Source organism: Lupinus angustifolius, unplaced genomic scaffold (assembly GCF_001865875.1).
Source record: "Lupinus angustifolius cultivar Tanjil unplaced genomic scaffold, LupAngTanjil_v1.0 Scaffold_1_714, whole genome shotgun sequence".
NCBI lineage: Eukaryota > Viridiplantae > Streptophyta > Magnoliopsida > Fabales > Fabaceae > Lupinus > Lupinus angustifolius.
The window spans coordinates 8,683-36,496 of record NW_017716035.1 but is presented as its reverse complement, the minus strand read 5'-3'; the positions used below and the strand labels follow the sequence as shown (position 1 = coordinate 36,496).

Sequence of the window (27,814 nt, the reverse complement as noted above, 5' to 3'; positions counted from 1 at the left end):
CTGATTTTACAATGTTCAATGTATTATGAATTATGTTAATCCATTAACTTAATCAATTATGAATAGTGTTAATCGATTAACAGAATCACAGTCTCAACAGAAAACAAAAAAACTGAAAACCGTTATTTTCAACAACCCGTTAATCGATTAAATGGGTACTTAATCGATTAACTGGGACTTTAGGCAGCTTTCTATTTAAACTGAAATCACAGCATATGTGGCATAAGAATCCATTCATTTTTACGTCATTCTCTCTGCATATTTTCGAGTTACTCATTATCATATCTAGGAGAAAATATGGCATGTTGCATTAGGAGAAAGATTAGATCATGCTAAGGCTTTAATTTTCATATTTATATTGCATGTTCTTTGAAAAGCTTTATTCGATCACGCTTGTGTTTTCTAGAAAGAAAAGAGAAGGTTTTTAATGATTGCATAATTTCAGAAACCTCATACATGTACATTCATATTAGACTAGGAAGTCTTGTGAGTTCTTGCTTAGGTTTTAGTCTTTGATCTTTATTGTAAAATCTGAGTATTAAGTACTCATTCATAACTCAAAGCATTGTAATTCAAGGATTAGGAAAATCCTAGCTTAGTTGCGTTTAGGTAAGGTGTTCTTCACAAAGACTTGGAGGTCTTGGGATAAATAGCAATGCCTTGGTTGGGGCCGAATCGCGGTAAGAAAGGTTTTCTTGGGTGGCGATTTTAGGAAAGGTCAAACCAATGGTGACGAAGTTCTTTGGGTCCCAAGAAAGTAGTGTTCGAGTCTTGTAATTGGAAGCATGTATGTAATGATACATTATGTTCTATAGTGAAGAAGAAAATCTCCCAAAATCAGAAGGGGAAGCCTAGATGTAGTTTTGCAGTGGACCGCAAAACGAACTAGGATAAAATCCTTGCGCAATCATTTCTATCCATTTCTCTTTTACATTTCAAGTTGTAATATTGCATGATATAACATGATAATTTGTATACTGGTTTTGTGTTATAGCTAGTTTAATTATGTGTAAAAATATATGTTGCATCATTGCCTGATTTCGTATAACATGTCGTGCAAAAGAGGTGTAAAACCAGATTTTCTGCATTCTGTTTTTTATTGTGTTTAATCGATTATGAACAGTGCTTAATCGATTAATTGGGCATTTTTCAGCAAGTATGCAAAACCCCAAAAAGTGGAACTTGAGCTCCGTCACACCTATTCAACCCCCACCCCCCCCTTCTTTGTGTATTGTGTCACTGATACTTAACAGTAAAGATATTTGATGCATCAAGCAAGCTAATACTAAAGGCACCTCTGGCTCAAAATAGAACATTTCAAGTTAGTCTCAAAACAATTGAAACTCAGTGCCTATCTACAACCTCCCTATTAGAGGACTCTTGGCTATGGCATCTGAGACTAGGGCACTTGAACTTCATAGACTTAAGCTTGTTGAAATCAAAGGCTATGGTAACAGGATTACCAACAATTCAAGCTCCAAATAAAGTGTGTGATAACTGCCAAATTAGTAAGCAAACAAGATCATCCTTCAGTGCCTACACTCCATCATGTAGTGTACTATGATGTGTGTGGTCCTTTTGATACACCTTCATTGGGAGGAAGTAAATACTTCATCACTTTTGTTGATGAACTCAGCAGGAAGTTGTGGATGTACTTAATAAAGGATAAAAGTGAAGTACTTTATTTATTCAAACAGTTCAAAGCCTTGGTTGAAAGGGAATCAGGAAAGTGCATAAAGATTCTAAGGAAAGATGGTGGTGGAGAGTTCAACTCAGGAGAATTTGAGGAGTTCTTCAAAACTCAAGGCATTGTGCATGAGGTAACTTCCCCCTACACACCTCAACACAATGGAATTGCAGAAAGGAGAAATATAACCATCTTGAACATGGTTAAGAGCATGATAAGAGGTAAGGAACTTCCACATGTATACTAGGGAGAAGCAGCAACCATTGTTGCATACATATTAAATAGGTGTCCAACCAAGAGACTTAATGGCCAAGTACCTGAAAAGGTATGGTCAGGAGCAAAACCATATGTTAAACATATGAGAATCTTTGGGTCCTTGTGCTATAGACATATACCATATCAGCAAAGAAAAAAACTTGGCAATAAGGTTGAAGCAATGATCCTACTAGGCTACAACTCCATGGGTTCCTACAAACTATACAACCCTGAGACAAATCAAGTGACTTTCAGCAGGGATGTATACTTTGATGAGCTAAACTCATGGAAATGGCATAGGGAAAATCCTACTCCTTTGGCAAGACTACAAATTGACTAGGAACTTGATGATGATGCAGGGATGAATGAGAGGAGATTGAGCACCAACTCAGCATCTCAACCAAGTACAAACAGACCTACAAGGACAAGAAATCCTCCAAATTGGTTAGCAGACTATGATTTGAATCCTGATGATGCTATAGATCAAGAAGGTGACATAGTCCAACATATGGCTCTATTTGCTAATGCAAAACCCATCAACCTTGAAGAAGCTATAGTTGATAGTACTTGGAGAGCAGCTATGTAAGATGAGATCAGGTCCATAGAAAAGAATAACACTTGGGAACTAGTGGACATACCATCAAACAAGAAGCCAATTAATGTTAAGTGGATCTTCAAGGTAAATCTGAAACCTGATGGTACTATAGCTGAACACAAAGCAAGGTTAGTTGCTAAAGGATTCATGCAAAAAGAAGGACTAGACTACTCGGAGGTCTTTGAACCAGTAGCAAGGTTCAAAACAATAAGACTCATTGTAGCTATTGTTGCTAGCTAGAAGAACTGAAGTTTATGCAATTGGATGTAAAATCTGCATTCCTAAATGGTCCCTTAGAAGAAGTGGTCTATGTTTCACAACCGCCTGGTTTTGTCAGCAAAAGGAATGAAAATAAAGTATTCAGATTGAACAAGGCTCTCTATGGATTAAAGCAAGCCCCTAGAGCTTGGAACAAAAGGATAGACAAGTTCATATCCGAGTCTGGTTTCCAGAAATGCACAGTGGAATATGGTGTGTACATCAAGCTGAGTGATCAGAATAAGGCTGATTTATTCATCTATTTATATGTAGATGATTTACTTGTGATAGAGACCAGTTCAAAAGGAATTGAAGAATTGAAAGGGAATCTTAAGAAAGAATTTGAAATGACAGATCTAGGAAGATTGTCTTACTTTCTTGGTCTGGAATTCCAATACACTAAAGAAGGCTTGTTCATATACCAAAGGAAATACTTGCTTGAAGTCCTAAACAAATTCAAGATGACAGGATGCAACTCCACTGAAACACCAGCTGAGACAAATCTAAAGCTGGGAAATTGTGATGAAGAAGCTGCTACTAATGAAACAACATTTAGACAAATTGTAGGAAGCCTAAGGTACCTATGTCACTCAAGACCTGAGATTTGCTATGGTGTAGGGGTAATCAGCAGGTTCATGAGCAAACCAAAACAATCACACATGCTAGTAGCCAAGAGAATCTTGAGATATTTGAAAGGCACCTTAAACTATGGCATAGTCTTTCCACATCAAGATGAGAAAACCATATCACAACTCGTGGCATACACAGACTCAAATTGGTGTGGAGACATCCTATGGGATATATATTCTTGATGGGAGGTGCCCTAATCTCATGGTGTTCTAAGAAGCAAATGGTAGTAGCATTGTCAACTTGTGAGGCTGAATACATAGTTGCTTGTGCTACAGCATGTCAAGCCTCATGGCTAACTTCACTTCTGTTAGAAATTGACATCAAGAATGAGAATGGTATTGAATTATTGATAGACAACAAGTCAACAATAGACTTAGCTAACAACCATGTTTCACACGGCAGAAGCAAGCATATCGAGACAAGGTATCACTACCTAAGGCAACAAATTGCAGAAGGAAAAGTAAAGCTAACTCATTGCAAAACTGAGTTACAAATCCCAGACATCATGACCAAAGCTCTGAAGGCAGAAAGATTCAAAGAATTTAGGATGATGATGGGCATTCACAATCAAGGAGAATGATCAATAAAGAATAGAAGTTGTGTAGTTAAAGTTGTACAATGTAATTGGGAACAATGTAGTTGTAAACTGGTTTTGAATCATGGGGGGCGTTAATTTGTAATTCAAAAATCAGTTATGTTAGTTTGAGAGGCTTACTATAAATAGCCTTAATTACCTATTTTAACTACATTGAAAAATTCTAGAAATAGAAACTCTTCCAACTACCTACAATAACTCATCTAATTCTTCTTCATTCTATTCTCTTCTCTTAGGCCGAGTTAATTTTCCTTATTCATACTAGTCTTCTTCGATTTTCTTCCTTTCTTAATACTCTAACAGTGCGAGAAAAGTTTTTCTTTCTCTTCTCACTTTCTTCCCATAAGTAGAGAGAAATAAAATTTATGGGCTCACCCACTTTTTTCCTTCCTCCCTTCTTTCTCTCCTCTCAACCAAATGGGAGAAGTTTTCCCTTTCTCTTCAACTTCTCTCTCCCTCTTTTCTCTCTTCTCTAACTTCACCCTTCCAAACAAAGGCTAAGTGTTGGTTCTATTCCTATGAATGTCTATTTTAGTTGTTGTCTTGTAAATGATTCAAAAAGTTGTTAATTTTTTTCAAAATAGCAGTTACAAAATTCCTCATCGTGCTATGTGCTGTCCAAAAGAATATGGGCTGTCAATTCTAGGTGTTGTCCAAAAGATTAATTATTGATCACTTACTGGACAGTATTTATAAAGATGTATACTCGTGTTCTCTACATAACTTGGAATGATTTTATTAATAGTTCTTGTTGCTGCATAATCATATATGATTTGTTCGATTCCTCATAATCACACTTATTGGGAGGAACATATACCTTGAAAGAAATTAATTCATTAGTTAAAGGCTGAGGGATACCATACCCAACAAAATAATCATATACGATTTTATTATCTTGGTTCAGGCTTGCAATAATGTCTGATGCGTGAACTATGATCCCTAGTCTACATGATGAGCATCATCTAATTGCTTGAATTCGCTTCCTGTGGCCCACGTGGTTAAACAATGAAATTGGTCTTCAAATGATAAATTGAATCATCAAAATACTGATTATAAGAAGCTTTGTATAGTTTGTCAAGACCTTAATCATGAATTCTGAAAGTTAGAAGTTGTCTTTTATACGAATAATCTTTCTGACCAATATAATAAACTCTAATTCATTATTACTATTCATTTAAAAATGATTTCTCATCATAAAATTTCAAAATATTAAAAACAAATAAAATACATAAAAAAAATTAAGATAAAATTTGTGCATTGCACGGACTAATAGCTAAATATGCTATATTTATCCTTTTTTCATATATCCATCCGATATTGAAGAACCAAATGGAAGATGATATTTTTATGTCATTTAAAAAATAAAGAAAAAATAGAATAAAAAGAACATCATGTAGTTTCACAAAGACCATAAGAACCAGATGCACCTAAGAGCCATTACCACCATGGGAGATGATGAATCCGTAGGAAACTCCATGACATTATGACACCCACCAAAATCCAGTCAATACCATCACAGTAATTTTGTCAGTGGCAGACACTCTAACTCAGCAAGAAAAATGCACCTAGATGAATAATGCAGATCTCTGCATTGAATCAGAAATGCCCCACCATTACTTTAGTCAGGAGGACTTTGGTTCATACTAGTTTGAGCTTCTCATCTAACAAATTTTGTATCAAAATCGGATCAACTTAGTTAGTTTAAGCATAAAATCGATAACTCAAATGATCGGACTGATTGAACTAACCCAATCAATCAAAAAATATTTTTAAAAACAATCAAAACAATATCGTTTTGAGATGGAAAAAAAATCAAATGTTTTTAACTTATTTATAATTACGTTTGTTATTTGTTAACTTATATTATAACAAAATTTCCATTGTTTAATTAGATTTTAAACATATTATGTTTTTATTGCAATTAAAGCAACATATGTTGTTTGACAATGCTTTCAACTTATTTGTGATATTTTATAGTAATGAAATTTCCTTTGTTAATTGTTTAATTAGGTATAATAATATTTTTAAGTTTGGAGTATGTAGTTATTAAATAATTTAAGCATCAATGAATTATTAACCCAATATCCTGACTTAATCATTAACCAAATCATTAGCAATCCGAGTTTAATAACACTGCTTGACACCATAACCCTGGAGGATATCTACATCTTCTCATTACAACCACAATCACCACCATTAACATAAAAAGGGTCTTCGTCCAAGAAGGCAACTCGATCTACACATAAAAGGCCCACTTATCAACAAGGAGTGCATCAGTTTTACAATAAATAAGTTGTTTCCCCTTTGACACGTCAAATTGAGGCCCACTTTTGGGACAAAAAGCTGGGCATGACTGTAGCAGTGTAAAGGTACACTTAGGCTCATAGCTAGTTGGGCCGTGAAGAGGATTTGAAAATGCTAGGGTGTCCTAATATTACATCTCAAAACTACATTTCATGGTTTCTATGTTTTTCCATTTCCCGAAACTAACTCAAACAAAACCTAAGATATTAATATGTACTCCTACTTTATAAGAGATACAAGACAGGATAGTTTGTCCTATCATGTTACAATCTCAAGTTTGGTGAGCCAACAAGATAGGATAGGGAAATCATATTGGCCTATCCAATCTTGTTCATCTAGTGTATTTTCTGTCACATAGGGTGAGCTGGGTTAAAATGGGGCAGAATATGATAGAGCAATTTCCCATCATACTTTTCAAACTTGAAAACCACATTAACCATCAACCCCACACTACTACCACTACCACCACATCAATGTGTAATCTAATGCAGAAGACTTCCACCATTCTAGAGAACAATGAAAGGAGAGCCAACTGTACATAGCCTTACTCCATTAAAGGAGAAGCTGATCCCGCAACTAAATGTTGTGACTAGCAAGTCAAAAGGTAGCAACATGGCATTTCCATCAAGGCCCAAAAGTTTCATTGATTGAATATTGTTTATAGTTGCAACTAGTACTACAATGATTTATTTAATGAATCCTAGTACTACAATAATTTATTTAGTGAGTACTTCTCATAAATCCAGTTCTTTACTTTGTACTTAAATACCAGGACATTAACACTGCAGTACTGTAATAGATGCTTGTGGACACAATTTACCAGACAATATATTTGATCCATTATCACAAGCAACAACATAATGCACGGAGGATTACTAGCTCGGGAAGTCCTCGTCCCTAACTCATCCCCTGATCAGCCCTTAACAAATGGCACTTCAGTTGCACATTGCCTTCTCCAACACCTCCTGCAATTGTCCATTCTGGTATGCCTCTGTACATCAAAGAAAGAGTGAGAGGAGGGAAAGTTTTCCAGAAACTATATGATGCTAATATTATGGTTTATCTTATACTAAAAAGGCTCACCTATTAAATGATTCTTATGCAGTCAATTATGACATCATACGAAACAGATGAAAACTGGAGAACTTATTGGAAAAACAAAAACAAAATTGTTCTTTTATACTATTAAGAATCAACTACAAGTGAGGTATGGATATGTAGCCAATCATCTAATAAAGAAAATATTTGTTTGTATACAATGGTATTTCCAAGCATCAATTTGTAAATAGCATGATAGAATCCTTATCATGTTACATTTGAATCCTCACAAAACGTCTAATCAATAGAAGAAGATTAATATGCATGCACTAACATAAACATGACCTTTGTTAGCACTTAGCAGGCATTATATAATCTCTATTATGTTACATTTGAATCAATCTGGTAAGCTTTTATATTTCTATTTTTTCATGATAATGGTATTTTTTAAACTATTTCATCACTCAAACTAACCATATTATAGAAGCATCAAGAAAACAAGGCAAGTATGTTAACAAGCCAGCACTACCTAGTCAGGGGCCTTTAGGCTATGTTTGGATATTTAAAAAACTAATAACAAAACCTTTTATCTCACTATATAGGATCAACTACATTGATCGAACAACGCCATAATGTTCTATCATAAATTATTTTCATTGGCAGAGCATTGATCTATTGGTCTTCCTTTATCATTTTCCCTCATGGTTTTTCTTGGTCTTCCTCTAGGAATTGGACTAGCTTCCATTTGATCTACTCTCCTTAAGACGAGATTCTACCATCTTTCTTACAATATGAGCTACTTTAACTTTCTCCCTAATACATTAATTTATAACCCTGTATTCTCTAGTTTATCCATTCATCCAACGGAACATTCTCACATCTGCTACTAGGTGGTTATGTTTTAATATTTATTGACAAAATAATCTTACCCTTCTCTGAATCTTCTATGATAGAATGAAGTGAGCAATTAGTTGGTTCCATCTCGTACCCCAGATCAGGAGGGAAGAAAAACAGAGGTATTGAATGGAATGGAATGGAATGAAAAACCATCACATGAGGTTCTATTCCATTCAATCCTATTTTAAACAATTTAACCACTGAAAACCTAATAACATTTCATTAAATTTCACTCCACTCCATTCTATTCATTTCCATCAATAGTATTTGTGACTGATTCAAATTATAGACAACATCAATGATGCAGCTGCAATATAGCGCTGACCGCCACAACTACATCACACCGCAATTGCAGTGTGACACCAAATCACAATTATATGGTCGCATTGGTCAGCAATGCAACTGTATCTTATCACAGGCCGCATTGGACCACATCGAATTCAAAAATATTTTTTAATCACAATATAATTCACACCACACCCGTCCCAATCCGCATCACAAAGCAATGACAGCAATCGGAACCATGATTGCGATCTCAATTTAAAACACTGTTATTTGTAAACGAAAGGAAAATTAAGTATAACAAAGCAATGCACTGAAAGACATACCAACAGTGATATCACAGCCACCAAAGAACTCTCCTTCAATGTAGAGTTGAGGAAAGGTTGGCCAACTGGAATACTCCTTCAATCCTTGGCGCAATAACTCGTTTTCCAGTATATTTATTGTTTCAAAAGGCACATTCTGTGATTTCAATATTTGCACCACCGTGTTTGAAAATCCACACTGTGGAAAATCCTTAGTTCCCTTCATGAAAAGAACCACTTTATTCGAATTTACCACTTTATCCAATGTCGATTTCAATTCAGGAGTCAACGCTGGAAAAAAAAAATGAAAAATCAATTCAATTGAATTTCCGTCTACCAACAAGGCAGCCCGCTGGATACCAGATAGACCAAAAGGTCAAATATTTAATTACTGGGAGCCATACTTGTTGGGAGGTACAGTCACTCACCGAAACTTCGGATTAGTTCCGGGATATCCTTAATTATACCAAAAAAAAGAATTTGCGTTTAAATCAAAAGGGGGAAGGGATTAAGAGTACCAGAGGAACATCGAACGGTAGTGGGATTGAGCTTGGGTTGGAAACGGAGTTTGTAGGACAAAAAAGTAGATGGAAGAGGAGAGAGAGGACGAAGAGAAAGTGTTGCTGAGGTTGTTCCTCGAACGTGAGAGTGGAAGAATGACGATGATGATAGTGGTTGTGTTCTTGGTTGGAACTGTAACGGCGTAAGGCACAAAAACGACATGTTTGTTGTGCTTCCGCTTCTTCTCAAGATTTCCGGAATCACCTAACCACACAACCTTCCTCCAGATATCTCTTTTTCTTTAACTCTCTGTCAACGGTGGGTTTTTTATGTTACTCCAGGTAGGTAAATCAACTTTTATAATAAATTTTATACAACTCTTACAATTTTAAAATCAGGAAAAAATTATTTGCACTTGCAATATATAATTTAATATGTAAGATAAATTAATAATAAATAATATACGTTTATATTAATAATATATATATATATATATATATATATTAAATTCTTTTAAAATATGGAATATTTTAAATAAAATAAAAATGTACAAAAAAAGACTTGATCAATCTAAATGACAAAAATCACATTAGAATGCTTAAAATATCATTCATATATATAACTGGATTTATAATTAAAAACAATATAACTGTTTAAAAATAAATTTGAGTAATAATTATATATTTAATATTCAGTATAATGTTATATATGTTTTAAATATTCTTTTAAGTTTTAATTATAAATAGTAAGTTATTTGTGCATTTGTATGGAACGATATTTTTTATTGAATGATTAAAAACACACATGTTATTCGTATATTCACATAATTAAGAACATTCATATTATTCATGCATTCACATGGTTAATTAAATACATGTTACCCCAGTGTGTTCACATAGTTAATAACATATATATTACTTGCATATTTACTTGTTCAAACATGTTCAAATACATAAAGAAAATAAATAACAATGATGTTGTGAAACTTCCTATTAAATATGTTACAAAGAAAACACCAACAAAACAAAATTGTCATCGACTCCTCTTTGATATATTCCAAAAGTCATATATTTGCAATGTCAACACTATTAAGAACCATATAACAAAACAATGAACATCATTTTCACTTTTTCTATGCTAAATTTCATATAATTTATAGGATTGTTATGAAACCAAATAACTTTATTAAAAATTCAACATGACTTTCAATAAGAGAGGGGCAAAATTGTGATTCTAAAATACATATAAACTCAAGCAACTTACAAGATAGCTGAATAAATGATTTTTAATTGTATCAAATAACCTAATAAGTGATTTTTTAATAGATTATGGTGTAAATAAGTGATTTTAGTAATATATATTTAGCAAAATTAAACTTATTCTTTAAAACTTGTTTTATAAGAGGTATGATTTTAAATAAATCTTAACCCATATGTACATTGTAGTACTAGGGAACCTTATAGCATAGTTATTAAAACCGTACCGTACCGGCCGGTTCAACCGGAAAACTGGTGAACCGGTCCCCAAACCGGTACGGTACGCATATTATACCGGATAAGTATTGAAACCGGTGTAAACCGGTGCAAACCGGCCGGATTTCGTTAAAACCGGTGAACCGGTGGGAATTTCATTGAACCGGCCGGTTTGCACATATAAGATTTTAATTATTAAATAATGAAGACCAGTTCACTGTTGCAGCATCAAAGACCCAAGAAAGAGGGTTTACACTTTACAGTTTACACTTTCCCCTTTTCACATCACTTTCCCCTTTTCTTCCAATCTCATTCCATCATCTCTTCCATCATCTTCCTCACTTCTCCAATCTCTTCCATACTCTTCCATCATCTTCTTCCATTCACTTTTCATCAATCTCCATCCACCAACATATCATCTTCCAATATTCCAATATTTTGAATTTGAGGTAACACCACACTCTTTGGTTAAATCTTTGTCTCACTTTTGCTGCATTTTCTCACACTAATTGTTCATTATATAGTCTAATTCGTTATTATCATATAAGTTGTATACTAGCTATTTTTGGCTCTTAACTTCTGAACTTTCAACTTCAACTACCTTATGAGATTTCATGTAGCTTATAGTAATGACAAAAAGAACCATAGTAATGATGACAAACAGCACCAAACTTGATACAAATTGGTGTCACATTTTTTTCATATGGCATAATGTGAGGAAATTGAATTCTGATGGGTTTTCCTTGGATGATAAGGTTCATCTTCTCACAATCTATTATTCTATTAATGTTGTTTCTGATGAAGTGTAAGGTATAACACCAAAAACTGGAGCTAGCATTGTGTGGTTAGGCACATTGTAGTAATGAGAAGACCAATTGCCTAAGTTTTCATATAATATAGCCATTCTCTTCCTATTAGGCTGTGGCACAACTCTTCTTGGAATATTGAAGAAACTATAATTCACTCCTCTTAACCAGAAAGGGACGGTTCGGAAAAAAGAGTAAGGTTTTGGTCAATGTCATTGTCTAATATCCTAAATCCACCTTATTTGTTATTATTATTGTTGGAGACTGGGAGAGTTTCCCTTGTTTGGACAACAAAGCCAATTAAGTTATTCTTTTTGCCTAAAAACAGTAGTATTTATAAAATGACAGCAAACAATAGATGGTAAAAATAGTAATGTTCTTAATTGTTCATGTAAGATTGTGATTTATTCCTTGTAAGATTGTGATTGAAAAATAGCCATCAATAATATAATTATTTTTAATTGTTCATATTGTAGAAATACATGGCATCTAATGAACCTGAATTACCAACATCACAAGAAGCATCAACAGAAAATACTTCTATAAGTAGTTATAGGGGGAAATCAGATCCAGCTTGGGCGCATTGTAAGCAAGTTGTTGCTGATAATGGAAGAACAATTCTATTATGTCTTTTCTGCATGAAACAAATTAAAGGTGGTGGTATCACCCGGTTTAAGGCTCATTTAGCTGGAGTAAAAGGACAAGTTGAAAAGTGTAAGAAAGTACCAGCAGATATTCAACATCAGATCCAGAAATCAATTGAAGAAATGAAGAGCAAAAAAAGAAAAGTAGAAGAGGAATATGAGGATGGTAATCCTTGTGATGAAGTTACTGATTTATTGCACACTCAACTGATTGAAGCACCTCATACATCTACATCTCAGAAAGGTAAAGGTCGCATTGGCAATTACTTTATGCCTAGAACAACTCCTAGTGCTCAACCCACTTCGTGTCATTCAACAAAGGTATTACTCTTTTATTCAAAATATGACATTAGTTGTCGTTCTTTATATATTTATATGTAGCATGTATTTATGTTTGTATATAATAAAATCTATAAATGTAGGAGTCACTTGAGACATCAAAATTATGACCCAATAAATTTAGAAACATTTGAGGATCATTCTCATTTTATATTGGAGGAGTCACCACCATTTCTAACTGTTGAAGAGATTGAAGCTTTACGAAATGACCTTGCAAACATTTCCATCCAACCATCATTTGATGAAAGTGGTATGTTTTTTATTGTCTAATGATTATGTTTTGCATTGATTTCCATCAATTCCTTCCTGTTTTAAATTGCTAACAATATGAAAACTAATATTATTGTAGATCAATTAAATTTAGAAGATGATGATGATGCACAACTCAACCCGATGGAGAATGTGAACCTGTATGAAGACAATGTGGGTCAAGCTTCACGCACAAATGATGAAGAAATAGAACCTCGATATGAGACAACTTTGACTCCTTGGTGTTAACATTAAAACACCAAATTTATTTTTTGTAGACTGAGTGGTGAACTTATGTCATTTACTTATATTTTGTATTTGTTAAGTGATACTTTTGGATTGAATAGGATCAGTTGATTCTTTAACCTTAATATAGGTAAAATGATATATCTATGTGCAAACTTATCTTTTTGAGTACCTAGTGAATTTTTGTTGTTATAGGTTTTATATATATATATATATATATAAGCAGATATGTCCGATTTAACCGGTTTAACCGGCATGCGGTTTAATTACTGAACCACCGGTTGAACCACTATACCACTATACCAGTACCCTGACCGGTTTGATGACCGGTACGGTTTTAACAACACTGCCTTATAGGAGGGAAAAATTAAAGAGTAAGTGACATGTGGCAAGTGATGATATGAAGGGAGTTTATTTTATTATATAGTTAATAGATTAATAGATTATTAAAATGTACACTGTAAAAATGTAATTATGTAGTGCGAGTAGGTATTAAAATATATTAAAACATACATTTTTAAAATGTGATTATATAGAGTGATAGTTATATAGTACTACATGGAACCTTTTAGGGATGGAAAATTAAGGAGAAAGTGGAATGTGGCAAGTGCTCACATGGAAAGAGTTTATTTTATCGTATAGTTAATAGATTATTAAAATATTTAAAATATACATTGTATAAATGTGATTATATAGGTAGATAGATACATAGTAGTACTAGGGAACCTTTTAGGAGGAAAACTTGTTTTATATGAGGTATGTTTTAAATAAATCTTAACCCATAGGTTTGGCTATATAGTGTGGGTAGGTATATAGTAGTATCATGGAATCTTTTATGAGAGAAAGGGAAGTGACATATGGCAAGTGATGATATGGAAAGTGTTTATTCTATTATATAGTTAAATAGATTATTAAAATATATTAAAATATACATTGTAAAAATGTGATTATATAGTGTGAGTAGGTACATAGTAGCAGTGATAATAAAACCGGGTCAGACCAGCCGGTTCGACCGGAAAACCGACAAACTGGACCCCAAACCGGTATAGTATGGGTGTTGGACTGGATATGCAACAGAACTAGTCAAAAACGGGCTAAATCGGCTGGTTTTGGTCAAAACTGGTGAACCGACCAAATTGGGGCTAAATTGTCTGGTTCATGCATATATCTTTTCTTAAAAAACATGATCAAAACGGCACATTTCTTCATGTGTTCAGTGTCTCTCAAAAACCCCATTTCTTCTCCTTTTAGCCTCTAATAAACCCTTTCTTCTCCATTTGGCCCCCTTTCTTCTCCGTTCAGTCCACTTTCTTCTCCGTCAAGTTCAGTTCGTCGACTCCCCATCGCTCTGTTGTGACTTTTAGTATATATGTGAACATGAATTATAAATTGAGTATTTATATATTTGAAATTTTTTATTACATATTTATATATATATATATATATATATATATATATATAAAAGTATAAGCAATGATGTAAAAACCGTACCATACTGGTCAGTTCGACCGAAAAACTGGTGAACCGAACCCCTAATCAGTACGGTACAGATGTTGAACCGAACCCCTAATCGGTACGGTACAGGTGTTGAACCGACCAAATATCAAAGCCGGTCAAAACCGGTGAACCGACCGATATTTGACTAAACCGGCCGGTTTATACAGATATTTTTTTTTTTAAAAAAACTTAAAAACTTAGAAATCCATTACAAGGTGACCAATTTTTCCAACTATTCTTCAACACTTCAAGACACATGCTTACAAGGCATACTTAAATTATACCTTTTGGTTCCTAACATTCGTGTGTAATCTCAGTGATATTTCTGTAATCTTGGAGTACTGTCTGAAGATATGATTTGGTGCAAAAATATAATCTCGATATGAGACAACTTTGAGTCATTGGTGTTAAATGTTAAAACTCCAAAAAAAATTTGTAGAGTGAGTTGTGAATTTGTGTCATTTATTTATATTTTGCGGTTGTTAAGTGATACTTTTGGAATGATATATGTTTTGTAATTTAGACTTTGAATTTGTTAAAGACTTCAATTTATTTGTTTGTGTGAATTTTGAGTAGATTATGAATATGGATTATAAATTGGAGTACCTATCTATTTGATTTTTTTTTGTTATAGATTTATATATATAAATATAACCAGGTATGTCCGGTTTAACCGGCATGCAGTTTAATTACTAAATCACCGGTTGAACTATTGTACCACTATACCAGTACCCTGATCGTTTGATAACCGATATGGTTTTAATAACACTGAGTATAAGTATATATGTCTGGTTTAACCGGCATGCGGTTTAATTACTGAACCATCGGTTGAACCACTAAACAACTGTATCAGTACATTGATCGGTTTGATGACTGATACGGTTTTAATAACATTGCATAGCAGTGTCATGGAAACTTTTAGGAGAGAAAAAAATTAAGGAGGAATTACATGTGATAATTGATTATGTGGAATGAATTATTTTATTATATAGTTAATATTATATATTTAGTAGATAAGGAGTAAGTGACATATGGCAATTGATGATGTAGAAGATGTTTATTTTATTATATAGTTAATAGATTATTAAAATATACATTGTAAAATGTGATTATATATTGTGGGTAGGTACAATATTGTCATGAAAACTTTTAGGAGGGAAAAAATTAAGTATGAAGTAACATGTGACAATTGATAATGTGAAAGAAGTTTAATTATATAGTTAATAGATTATTAAAATATATTAATATACATTGTAAAATTGTGATTATGTGAGTAAGTACATAGTATAAACTTCAAAACTTATTCAAAAACAAAGGGAAGGGGGTGCGTGCGTGCGTATTTTTAGACACTTATTCAAAAACAAAGGGAAGCATACACAAGATTATAAGGCTATATCAACTCATGTATGTTGAAATATATACTTCAAAACTGTGAAGAAAATATTAGTTTGTCATCATCAAAAGGGAGAGATTATGAAGAATATCTTGCTCCTAACCTTGATACAATTTAGATAAAGACACCAAAATCACAAAAAAGAAGGAAGGGGTAGAAGACCTTGGAGACTTAAAAGACAAGCTTTCAAAGATCAAGATTTTGTATAGTATTCAAAGATAGGTACTTCTTTCCTAAAGTATTTTAATTATGTTTAATCATAATGCTCAAGTGAAAAAAAAAATTGAAACATATTGAAACATAGAATCAATGAACTAAATTTTCAGAAAGGTAAGTAATTGGTTATTTAACCTTAGTAACATGTTACTAGACTTGGGTAACATGTTACTTGAACTAAGTATCAGGTTATTGAGATTGAGTAATAGGTTACCGAACATTTTTTTTGTAACAATTTTAATACAGAGTAACTGATTACTCATTGAGAGTAACTGATTACTCATTGAGAGTAACTGATTACTCTTTTGGACAGAATGTTTGGGTAATCGGTTAGAGTAATTGGCTACTAAGAGTTTTTACACCAGATTTTCAAATCTAAACTGAACAACTTTCATCCAAAATGAATAGGTTTAATTCTAATCTACTTCTACCGTCACATAGGGGTATGATGGCTGGTTGGAAGCCTATTTAAAGGTACTAAAACTCCCATAATTCATACATATTTTATACTACTTTAAGAACAACTTTCGCATACAATTTCACACTTTGTTCGTGCAACGTTGTGATTAAACTTTCAGAGTTTTTCTGAAGTTGTTGTCAAGTGATTTTGTAAGTTTTTGGACACTAAAACACTTTAGCAATGTGTATAGTGAAAGACCATGAGGATTGCATGTTTAGAATTGTTATATCATCTAAGCATTCTTTTCCCTAGTTATTTTCTTAATACTTTATAAAGTTATTGTAAACTTTTCACTATAGAGTGTGATGGAAAAGAGAATAGTGAAACTTAGAAGATGTGTTCTTCTAAGTGGTGGGATTGCGGTGAGTGTGTATTATACTCAGAATATCAGAATGTGATTTGTAATTATAACTCATCAAATCAATAAAATATCTAGTGTGGCAAGAGGACTGGACATAGCATTCAAGTGGACAAGAAGGTGAATCAATATGAAAACTGGTGTATCTCTTCTGCAACATAATTCCGCTTCATCATGCTCTACTTGTTTAAAAGTTGTAAAAATCAATAATTATGCAGAAAATTAATTTACACTCTACTTCCTCTTAGTTTATCATCTAATACTTATAATAGTCACTACTTTAATGGAAAAATCTACCATACTTAAATATTTACCCTCCATACATGTTACAAAAATGGAATGGTCTCCAAAGAATAAACTCTTATGCCTAGTCTAGTGTTTATATATCAAAATTGAATGTGTATTTGGATATCTATTTGAACGTCAAGATTGATTTGTTTGATTACTTATTTTATAAAATTATGTAATTTGTTTCTCTACTTTGCATGTTATCCATTAATTTAATCCTTAACATGATTAGGGAACTAATAGGAGCCCAATTTCAGTTAGGCCTACCAGAGTTAAACAAAACCCCAAATGGATGTTCGATTATGTAATAGGGAAATAAATATTTTAATTCTATTTTTTAGACTGCATTGGGCCTACACTCTTAGCCCAACTCTATTAGGAAACCCTAAAGAATCCTCTAGTTTATGTATTTAGTCTGGTTGCAGCTGCTATGGAAGCTATAAATGAAGTATAATTTTCTTAATTTTCTCTATTATTCTGCATTATTTATGTTAACTTTCTAGTGCATTACTAAGCTCCTATCAATTTGGTGCTTTCATTCTTGATCCATGCCTCCTAAGACAGCCAACAAGGAACCAGATGAAAATTTATTGCAGCTTTTTGCAGAAAAACTGCAAGAAAATAAGGAGCAACAAGATGTCAGGCATGAGGCCATAGTTGAATACCTTCGTGTTATTATAGAAAAATTGGAAGGTATGAATGTTCTTCCATCACTATTCTAACATCCACCAGACCCTCCCAATATGGCCTCCTCTTCCCACATTACTAACTAGAACCCTAACACTGACCCCTCTTTCCCCACCACCAACAACCCACACTTTTCTCCATCTCACACTCCACCACATATCCCTTCCCCATATCCTCCCTTTGTCCAAATAGCGGTTCCACCATTCTTTAACCCACACCATCACTATACACATCCTATGGCTAACCCACCTACCCAACTTAGACCTCCCAAACTTCAACTAATGCCCTTTGATGGATCAGAGCTACTTGACTCGTTGTTCCAAGCTGAACAATTTTTAGTGCTCTTAGTGGACGAGTTTGCCGCCACCTTTGAAGATTTGTTGATTTCCCTTGAATCGGTGGAAGTTGAACAACCTCCACCTATTGAAGATCTCATACATTTCCAGTTATCGGAACAAGCCCTCGAAAGCCAACCCTCGCCAAAAACCCTTCGATTTAATGGGTCAATTTTTGGACATGATGTCACAGTCTTGGTGGACACGGGTAGTTCACATAATGTTTTACAACCTTGTTTGGCTCACTACTTAAAACTAAACATCACACCTACCCCTCTCAATTTCTAGTTATGGTTGGCAATGGTGCTCAAATCTATTGTACTGGTTTGTGTCCTGATACTCCAATATTACTCTAAAACAAGTTGTTTCATATTCCATTTTATTTACTGCCAATTAAAGGTGTTGATGTCGTGTTAGGCATTGAATGGTTACACACCTTAGGTCCATTTATCTCAGATTTTGCAGTACTATCAATGATATTTAAAGTGGGTACTGATACCCTAACTTTACAAGGTGATACAACAATCCCAATGACACAATCCTCACTGCACCAACTTACTAGGCTAATTCATACTAATTCAATTGCTTCTTTTCACACACTCATTTTCCTGTCTCTTCAAACAACAGACTTAACTAAACAGCCACCCCACCACAACCACCCAAAACTATAGACCCTCCTCACCAAATACAACTCCATATTCCAACCACCTCACGAATTACCACCAAAACGCCCTCATGACCACTCCATTAATCTTATTCCCAACTCAAGCCCAATCTCCCTCAAGCCTTACCGTTATCCACACCCCCAAAAAGAAGCAATGACATACATGATTTCAGATATGCTAAAAGATGGGATTATTACACTCAGTACTAGCCCATTCTCTTCGCTGGTTATATTAGTAAAAAAAAAGATGGCACATGGCGTTTTTGTATTGATTATCGTGTCCTAAATGCAATCACAATCTGTGATCGCTTTCCCATTCCAACCATTGATGAATTATTAGATGAACTAGGCAGTGCGACAGTATTTTCCAAGATAGACTTATGCTCTGGCTATCATTATATTCAATTGAAGCCTGAGGACACTCATAAGACTGCGTTCAGAACTTTTGATGGTCATTATGAGTTCCTAGTTATGTCTTTTGGCCTAACCAACGCTCTCAAGCACCTATGAATGACCTCTTGCGCCCACATTTGCGTCGGTTTGTTCTTGTTTTCTTTGATGACATATTGATATATAGTTCTAATCTAAATGATCATGTTATGCATCTGGATACCATTTTGACCCTATTGGTTTCTAACAAATTTTATGCAAAATTGTCTAAATGCACCTTTGGAGTGCCTATTGTTAGTTACCTAGGTCATATCATTTCAAATGGCAGAGTGAAACCAGATCCAGACAAAATTCAAGCTATGGTTGACTGGCCGCAGCCATGTTCCCACACGGCATTCCGGGGATTTTTGGGCCTCACCGGTTTTTATTGGAAATTTGTAAAGAACTATGCCACACACGCTGCTCCTCTCACCGATTTGCTTAAATCTCATAGTTTTACATGGTCGACAGAAGCACAACAGACCTTTACAACATTATAAAAAGCTATGAGTACTACTCTGGTTCTACATCTACCGGATTTCTCTAAACTATTTGTTGTGGAGACTGACGCTTCAGTTGTGGCCATTGGGGTCGTTCTCTCTCAAGATGGTCATCTAGTTACATTTTTTTAGTCAGAAGATGTCCATCCGAATGTAGCATTCCTCGGTGTATGTGCGGGAAATGTTCGCCGTTACAGAATCTATCAAAAAATGGCGTCAGTACTTGGTTGGCAGAAAATTTCACATATATACAGATCAACAGAGTCTCAAGCATTTAATGACCCAAGGTTTTCATACCCCCGAACAACAAAAATGGGCTACGAAATTAATTGGGTTCGAATTTGACATTAAGTACAGAACTAGTACCTCTAATCGGGTTGCTGATGCACTTTCCCAATGCCACAGTAATAAACCAGCTTCCTTCTCAGCTTTGTCCTCGTCCTTTCCACTAATCATTGAGCAGATTCGTACCTTCTACAACTCACCCGAAGGCAAGAAATTAATCACAAATAAGGAGTCATACACAACTTGGAACACTAAATTTCATTTCTCTCAAGGAGTCTTATTTTATCATAACAGAATGTTTATACCTGATATGGGTGATCTGTGACTATCCTTGCTGAAAGAATTTCACGAGACCCTTGCTGCTGGTCACTCTGGCTGGAAACCAACCTTGGCTCGGTTGGCAGCTTCTTGTTAGTGGCCCGGTGTGACCCAACAACTCAAGGAGTTCATCCGAAACTGTGCCACTTGTTAGTACAATAAATACCTGCCAAAAAAATTCCAAGGATTATTACAGCCTCTCCCTATCCCAGATAAAGTATGGGAAAACTTATCAAAGCACTTCATATCAAACTTACCAGTGTCACATGGTCATACAGTGATTTGGGTGATTGTGGACCGTCTTACTAAGTATGCTCATTTTATAGCTCTTCTTACTCGGTTTACAGCCGAAACACTGGCAAATCGATTTCTAAATGAGATCTGTAAATTACATGGGGTTCCAAAAAGCATCATTTCATATCAGGATAAGGTATTTGTGAGCAAGTTTTGGAAGGAACTATTTAAGCTCCTCGGAACCAGGTTGTGTTACAGCACGGCTTATCACCCTAAGTCTGATGGACAAACTGAGGTTGTGAACAGAGGTCTCCAAACCTACCTACGCTGATTCACAAGGTCTCAACCTAATAAATGGTTTACTCACCTTCCTCTGGCTGAGTACTGGTATAACACAAACCGCCACTCCTTTCTCCACTTATCTCCTTTTGAAGCCCTTTATGGACATGCACCACCGACTATCAAGGATTATTTGGCTGGTTCAACCTCCAACCCACTCATTATGGATACTCCACAATCAAGAAAAATACTGTTAGAAAGACTCAAACAAAACCTTCGACATGCTCAACAAAGGATGAAGGCACATGCAGATGCAGGGAGATCGGATATTTCCTTTACTCCCAGAGAGTGGGTTTTGCTCCGGTTACAGCCGTACCGTCAACACTCAGTGGCACGGTGGCGTTCTCAGAAACTGGCTCGACGGTTCTACAGGCCCTTTCAGATCCTTCACCGTGTTGGGTCGATGGCTTACGAGTTGGCTTTGTCGGGTTCGGCCCGCTTACATCCTCTTTTCCACTTCTCCTTACTAAGGCGCTTCCATGGATACCCTTCACGGCAGTTTGTTGACCTTCCACTAGAGTTTTCCTCTACGGGGTCAGATGGCACCATAACATGGGTTACTAGATCTAGATCGGGGTTTGACGACGTTCATCCTGATAGAAGGTTCACTGTTCGTGAAGAACACCATGTCCCAACAGGAAACACGGCGAGGGTGAGCGTTCAGTGGTGAATACGGGAGGCAATGTTATTGTTCTTGTCGTTGCACACAATCGAGAACAACCAAGTGTGGGAAGGTCTGATTTTTTTAACAAAATGGAGAAAATGAAACCTTTGAAGAATGGACAAGAACTTTTGGAAGAGAAGGATTTGGCTAAATATAAAAGAGAGAAGGGCATAGAAGAAATCTCGGAAGTACACAAGAAGGAAGTTAATGTGGGATTGAATAACCCACTTGCACCTTTGAAAAGTAAATCCCCTTGGGCAGTCCACCCACTTCACCGTGGACCGTTGGATTCAAGCAACAAATGCAAGCCACAAGATCTTTTGCACCAATCTGGACCCTCATTAACTTTACCCAATTTTCAGGCCACCCACTATGCACCCACGTGGGTTTATTCCCCAAGGTATGCTGAATCGTCCATTCAAAATTGGGAAAGTGTGAAGATTTTAATCCTACCCTCAAAATCATCCAGTTATCCCCCACTCAGTATTAATGTAGATTTCTTTTCCCCAAGTGAGGATCGTTGCACTCCATTTGGCACAAAAATATCTCACCATGAGGTCATGGTGCCTCTTGAAGGGTTGGGTGATGATAGGAGCCCAATTTCAGTTAGGCCCACCATAGTTAAACAAAACCCCAAATGGATGTTTGATTATGTAATAGGGAAGTAAATATTTTAATTCTGTTTTTTTTAGACTGCATGGGGACTACACTGTTAGCTCAAATCTATTAGGAAACCCTAAAAAATCCTCTAGTTTCTGTATTTAGTCTGGTTGCAGCTGCTATGGAAGCTATGAATGAAGTATATTTTTCTTAATTTTCTCTATTATTCTGCATTGTTTCTGTTCAATTTCTATTGCATTACTAAGCTCCTATCAGAAACAAGATATAGTGCAAAGTTTTTAATCAAATTGATGTTTAGGTATTAGTAGAAACTAGATTATCAAACTGTTGTAAATTAGAGGTGAAAATAATTGATGTGAACTTTTGTTGGAGCACGTCTTGAACCAAAACCTTCAGGCATTAATTTTATGGACTTTTTCCACTTATAAACTCTTTTACTTTTCCCCTCATATCCAATGTGGAACTTCACACTTGAATAAAGCCAACAATCTCCCCTCAAGTGTGGGTACTACACACTTTCTAGTCTGCGCCTCTTAAGTCCACCATGTCTCAGCCGAACCATCGGCTCTTATACCACTTGTTGGACCAGACTGCAATCGGGGAGTGTCCAACTACCGAAGAGTTCCATTGTTACCAGGTATGGGAAGAGTGAAGAGCCACAAGTGAGACACTACGTCTTGAACCAAAACTGTAAGGCATTAGTTTCATGAGTATTTTCTACTTATAAACTATTTTACTTTTCCTCTCATATTCAATGTGAGACTTTACACTTGAATAAATTCAACACTTTATGCTTTAATGATTAGAATGTTCTAATTACGATCATTAAGCTTGCTAATGATGGTAACATGTAAGCATGTATTTGCACAGATTAATACACATGGAGAGAGTGAGAGTAGAGTTGGATGTAGTTGGGGAAGGGCATGTCATGTGAAGAAAAGGCAAAGCTATAAGATAGTGGGTATAGGCTATAGACCTTGAGACATGTAGAAACAAAATTTATTGCGAAAGATATTTCTAAAATATATGAATTCATGAATATGTATATACATATTGTGGATGTTTGAAATCATGTTTTGGCATTTTATTCATAATTTTGAAAATAATATGCATAAAATGAAAAGACACGTGCATCAACTGAGAATTTAACAAGGATCCATCACTTGGTAAATAATGAGGTTGTTGTTGGGCTATTGGCACTTTTTGGGATATTTTTTGAATCGTTAATGTATATGCCCGTTCCAGCAACTAGTGTAGAATCTCAAAGGTGACTCTCTCCACTAAATGACATGAATTTCTCTATAAATAGAAACACTTGACGATAGAGTATAACACGAATTTACATCTCTAAAAAATTATCATTCATTTCACTAATGCATTAGAGAAGTATATAAAACATAAGTTTGTGAACTATTATTAAAATATATGCTTGTTGTGTTTGTACAAAACATATCAAGGTTTTCCAAAATATCTTGAAGAGAATCTGTTGTTCATCTCATTTGCATCCAATATACTTAAATTAGTAGAGATAAATCGAACCTAAAAGTTAGTGTGATAACATACTTTAGAGGTTTCTTCGTACATATCCATCAACTATTTCTTTAATCAAGTGGTGTAGCATCTTCCTATCGATCAAGATTATCTCACATTTATATCATTTCTAAGTTGATTAAGGGGAGTGTAAAAGGGATGAATGATTTCACTTAAACAATCCTAGGTAGAAGATGGGTGATGTTCCAATGCGCTTCATCATAAAGTGTGATGTTGTGTATGATTTCAAACTACTTCAGTTTGACTCCTTTCTCACGTATACATAATACCATTTTTTATTTATAAATTAAAATTGTAATCTTAAATGCTTGGAATTGTGACGTTAAAAAAACTCATATATAACCTTAAGGTCACTTACGTTTTTTTCTTCTTTTTTATTGAAAATGGGTCACGTATGAGAAAAATACTCAATCATTTATGTTATGCAACTATATATATATATATATATATATATATATACTATTTAATAAAGGGAAAAGATAAAATAACTACAATATTTTATTAATCTTTTATAACTCATAATTTCATGTTTATCTATATTAATACTAATAAACATAAAATAATTACTACTAATACTAATAAACATAGAATAATTACCTATAAAATAACTTCTAATTTCATGTTTATCTATACTTATTAATAAATATAAAATAACTATTCATAAAATAACTTCTAATTTCATGTTTATCTATACTATACTTAATATAATATACCCTATTTTTGTTTTTTATATTTTGTATCAACATGCATCATTTGTCATGCATAAACAAATATAATTTGTCATAGCAATTATCATTTATCTATCAATTATATTATTGTTAAATAATCACTACAAGAAATTTGTCATATACCTATGGACACTTATAGTGACAGTGAATAAAACTGTAGGTATAAATATAAAATACCTATGGAGGTTAAATAACCGTAGATATAGGTGTAATATAACTATGGATGTCTAGGTTCGTAACTATATATATTAGTGACAGTGAACACAATCGTAGGTATAAATATATATACCTATGGACATTAAATAAACTGTAGGTATAAGTGTAATATAGCTACAAATGTTTAGGTTAGTAACTATATATCACTGACAGTAAACAAAACCGTAGATATAGATATATATATGCCTATATACATTAAATAAACCGTAGGTATAGGTGTAATATAACTATAAATGTCTAGGTTGGTAACTATATGTATTAGTGACAATAAATAAACCGTAGGTATAAATATAATATAGATGACTTACACCTATAGAAAATATTGTCTATCACTATATGTTTTAATACTAGTTTCAAAATTGTAAGTATAAATGTAATATATCTACAAATATGTAGGTTGGTAATCGAAATATTATTCTCTTCAAGATGAATGAATAACAAAAACTAATGTATGCACCGTATCAAATCTTAAAGATATTTTTTTAAAATATAAAAGAACCAAAAATCTTTTTAGTTTTTTTGGTTTCCCACAAGTATCTCGCACTGGAGGCAATCTTGTCCGAGCCGGAAATATCTACAGATATGTGAGGCTAACTCTCCCAGCAGATATTTTTTCCATCCACAAGATTCGAACCTGAGATCTTGCTTAATGAGAATCAAGTATGTACCACTTCAACCAACACTCGTTGGTAAAAAAAAGTACTAATACTAATTTTTTTTTAATTTGATTATATTGTTAAAGAACCCATTTTTAGTTACTTGTTTTTTTATAAATAGAAATGAATAATGGACTAAAGCAATACTCCAATTTTTAACTTAACAAAAACATATATGGTAATCTAGTAAACTTTTATTTTTTCCATGATGATACAGTTATTAAAGCAAACACTACAATAAAGGAATAAAAAGGTAATAAAAAATCAATAAGTAAAGCTACAACAACTAATGGAATAAATTATTTGGTTAGAAGTAATAATAATTAAAGCAAATACCACTAAATATAGTCAGGACTAATAACTAGTGGAAGTAAATATTTAAAAAAAAACTAAATAAACACAAAAAATAGAGAAATAAAATAATAGAGAAGGAGTCTGATTTTTGCGTAAACAGAAAGCAAAAGAAGGGAAAGAATTAAGAGGGGTTAGGTTACTCCCACCCTAAAACATATGAAGAGATTGAAATCCCTAGAGAAAATTTCTCATCTCTTCTCTTCTGCGATGTTGATTCCACCATGGAAGGATACATTTTCACATACTCATGGTGAGTGATTCTTAGAACATTTTTTAGTCAGGATCTTAGAAAACAAAACCCCATTGATCTATCTTGTGTGCCAAGAAACGAGAAGAAGAAGAAAATGGAGAGAATAACTTGAAGCTTAAACCTTTTATTAGATTGCAATTGAAAAGTGATACAATGAGAATGAAATTAACTAACTAAAACAGAATTATAACAAAGACTATACTTAAAATACAAAGTAATAAAATCCCTATTGTATAAACACAATTTGCTTGACAATTAAGACACAATTGCTCAACAACTTTCTTCACTCCCTGGATTCCTAATTGTTGATCACATTCGGTCCAAGGAGAAAGGGAATAACATTTGTCCATGTCCTTGAATTCATGATCAAAGTTTGGTCTTCCATGATGTTCCAATGATATGTTAATGTATTGAGACATAGGGAGGGGATGGAATTCATGTTGAACCATCAAGTCTCTGGTCTTGATGGGAAGATTAGTGCCATGATTTACTGAGTTGGTTGAGGTGACCAAGCTTCTATCCAATGTTGCTACTTCATCCTTCCATAGCTTGTCCAGAGAGCTTGGCTTGGAATCTGCAACAATTGAGTTGCTATCTGCCATCCTGCAAGAAATGAATTCATGAGATTGAATTAAGTTTAACACCCCCCACAAGCTAGAGTGTGTATATCACACAACCCCAGTTTGGAAAGATTATTAAGAAAAATCCCTGGGGGTTGAGCCTTTGTAAATATATCTGCCACTTGATCACAACTAGCAATGGGTAAGATTGATTATCACAACTAGCAATGGGTAAGAGATGAACAATACCATTTAAGACCTTGTCTCTAACATAATGACAATCAATCTCTATGTGTTTGGTCCTCTCATGAAATACAGGATTAGCAGCTATGTGAAGGGCAGATTGATTATCACAGTATAAAATGATAGGACCAACATGATTTAATTGCAAATCATTAAGGAGGTGTAGGAGCCATTGGCCCTCACAGCTAGTAAGAGCCAAAGCTCTTTACTCTGCCTCTGCAGAAGATCTAGAAACAGTCTTTTGCCTCTTGCTTTTCCAACTAATCAAGGATTCTCCAAGAAAAAAAGCAAAAACCAGTAACTGATCTTCTTGTATCAATGCAAGAAGCCCAGTCAGAATCACTGAAAGCTTTCAAAGAGATGGTGGTTTTAGTGGGATAGAAGAGACCTTTGCCTGGAGAACCCTTGATATATCTCAAAACTCTTATGGCAGCTCTAAAATGATCAACAGTGGGAACAGCAAAGAATTGGCTCAAATGACTAACAGAGAAAGATATTTCAGGTCTTGTATGAGTGAGATAAACCAACTTACCAATGAGTCTTCTATAGGAAGTTATCTCTGAAAGCAGATTACCTGAAGTGTTATGAAGCTTAGCATTGTTATCCATGGGAGTAGTGGAAGATTTTCCAGCAAGCAAACCTGATTCTTGAAGTATGTCGAGGGCATACTTCCTTTGACAGAGGCTTATTCCATCCTTGCTTCTTGCTACTTCAATTCCTAAAAAATATTTAAGTATGCCAAGATCTTTGATGCTGAATTTTCTGTCAAGTATATTCTTTATAGAGTTTATCTCATCAAGGTCATTCCCTGCAACAACAAGATCATCTACATACACAAGAATTATAGTATAGCTGTTGTTGTTTA

The 27,814-nt window shown here is 34.3% G+C and overlaps 1 protein-coding gene across 2 annotated transcripts; it reads right to left on the bottom strand.

Annotated features, from left to right (window-relative positions):
* Window positions 1–6,942: 6,942 nt before the first annotated feature.
* LOC109337019 (uncharacterized monothiol glutaredoxin ycf64-like) lies at window positions 6,943–9,660 on the bottom strand. 2 transcript variants are annotated; one of them, XM_019573877.1, is made up of 4 exons: window positions 9,363–9,660; window positions 8,868–9,135; window positions 7,256–7,315; window positions 6,943–7,188 (listed from the first exon to the last, which is right to left on the bottom strand). In XM_019573877.1, exons 1-3 carry the CDS (start codon window positions 9,567–9,569, stop codon window positions 7,260–7,262), a joined length of 531 nt encoding a protein of 176 aa, XP_019429422.1. In that variant the 5' UTR covers window positions 9,570–9,660; the 3' UTR covers window positions 6,943–7,188; window positions 7,256–7,259. The 2 variants fall into 2 exon arrangements, with proteins under 2 accessions (XP_019429422.1, XP_019429421.1); XM_019573876.1 differs by having other exon boundaries at window positions 6,943–7,315; window positions 8,868–9,137; window positions 9,365–9,658.
* Between the last annotated feature and the right edge of the window lie 18,154 nt (window positions 9,661–27,814).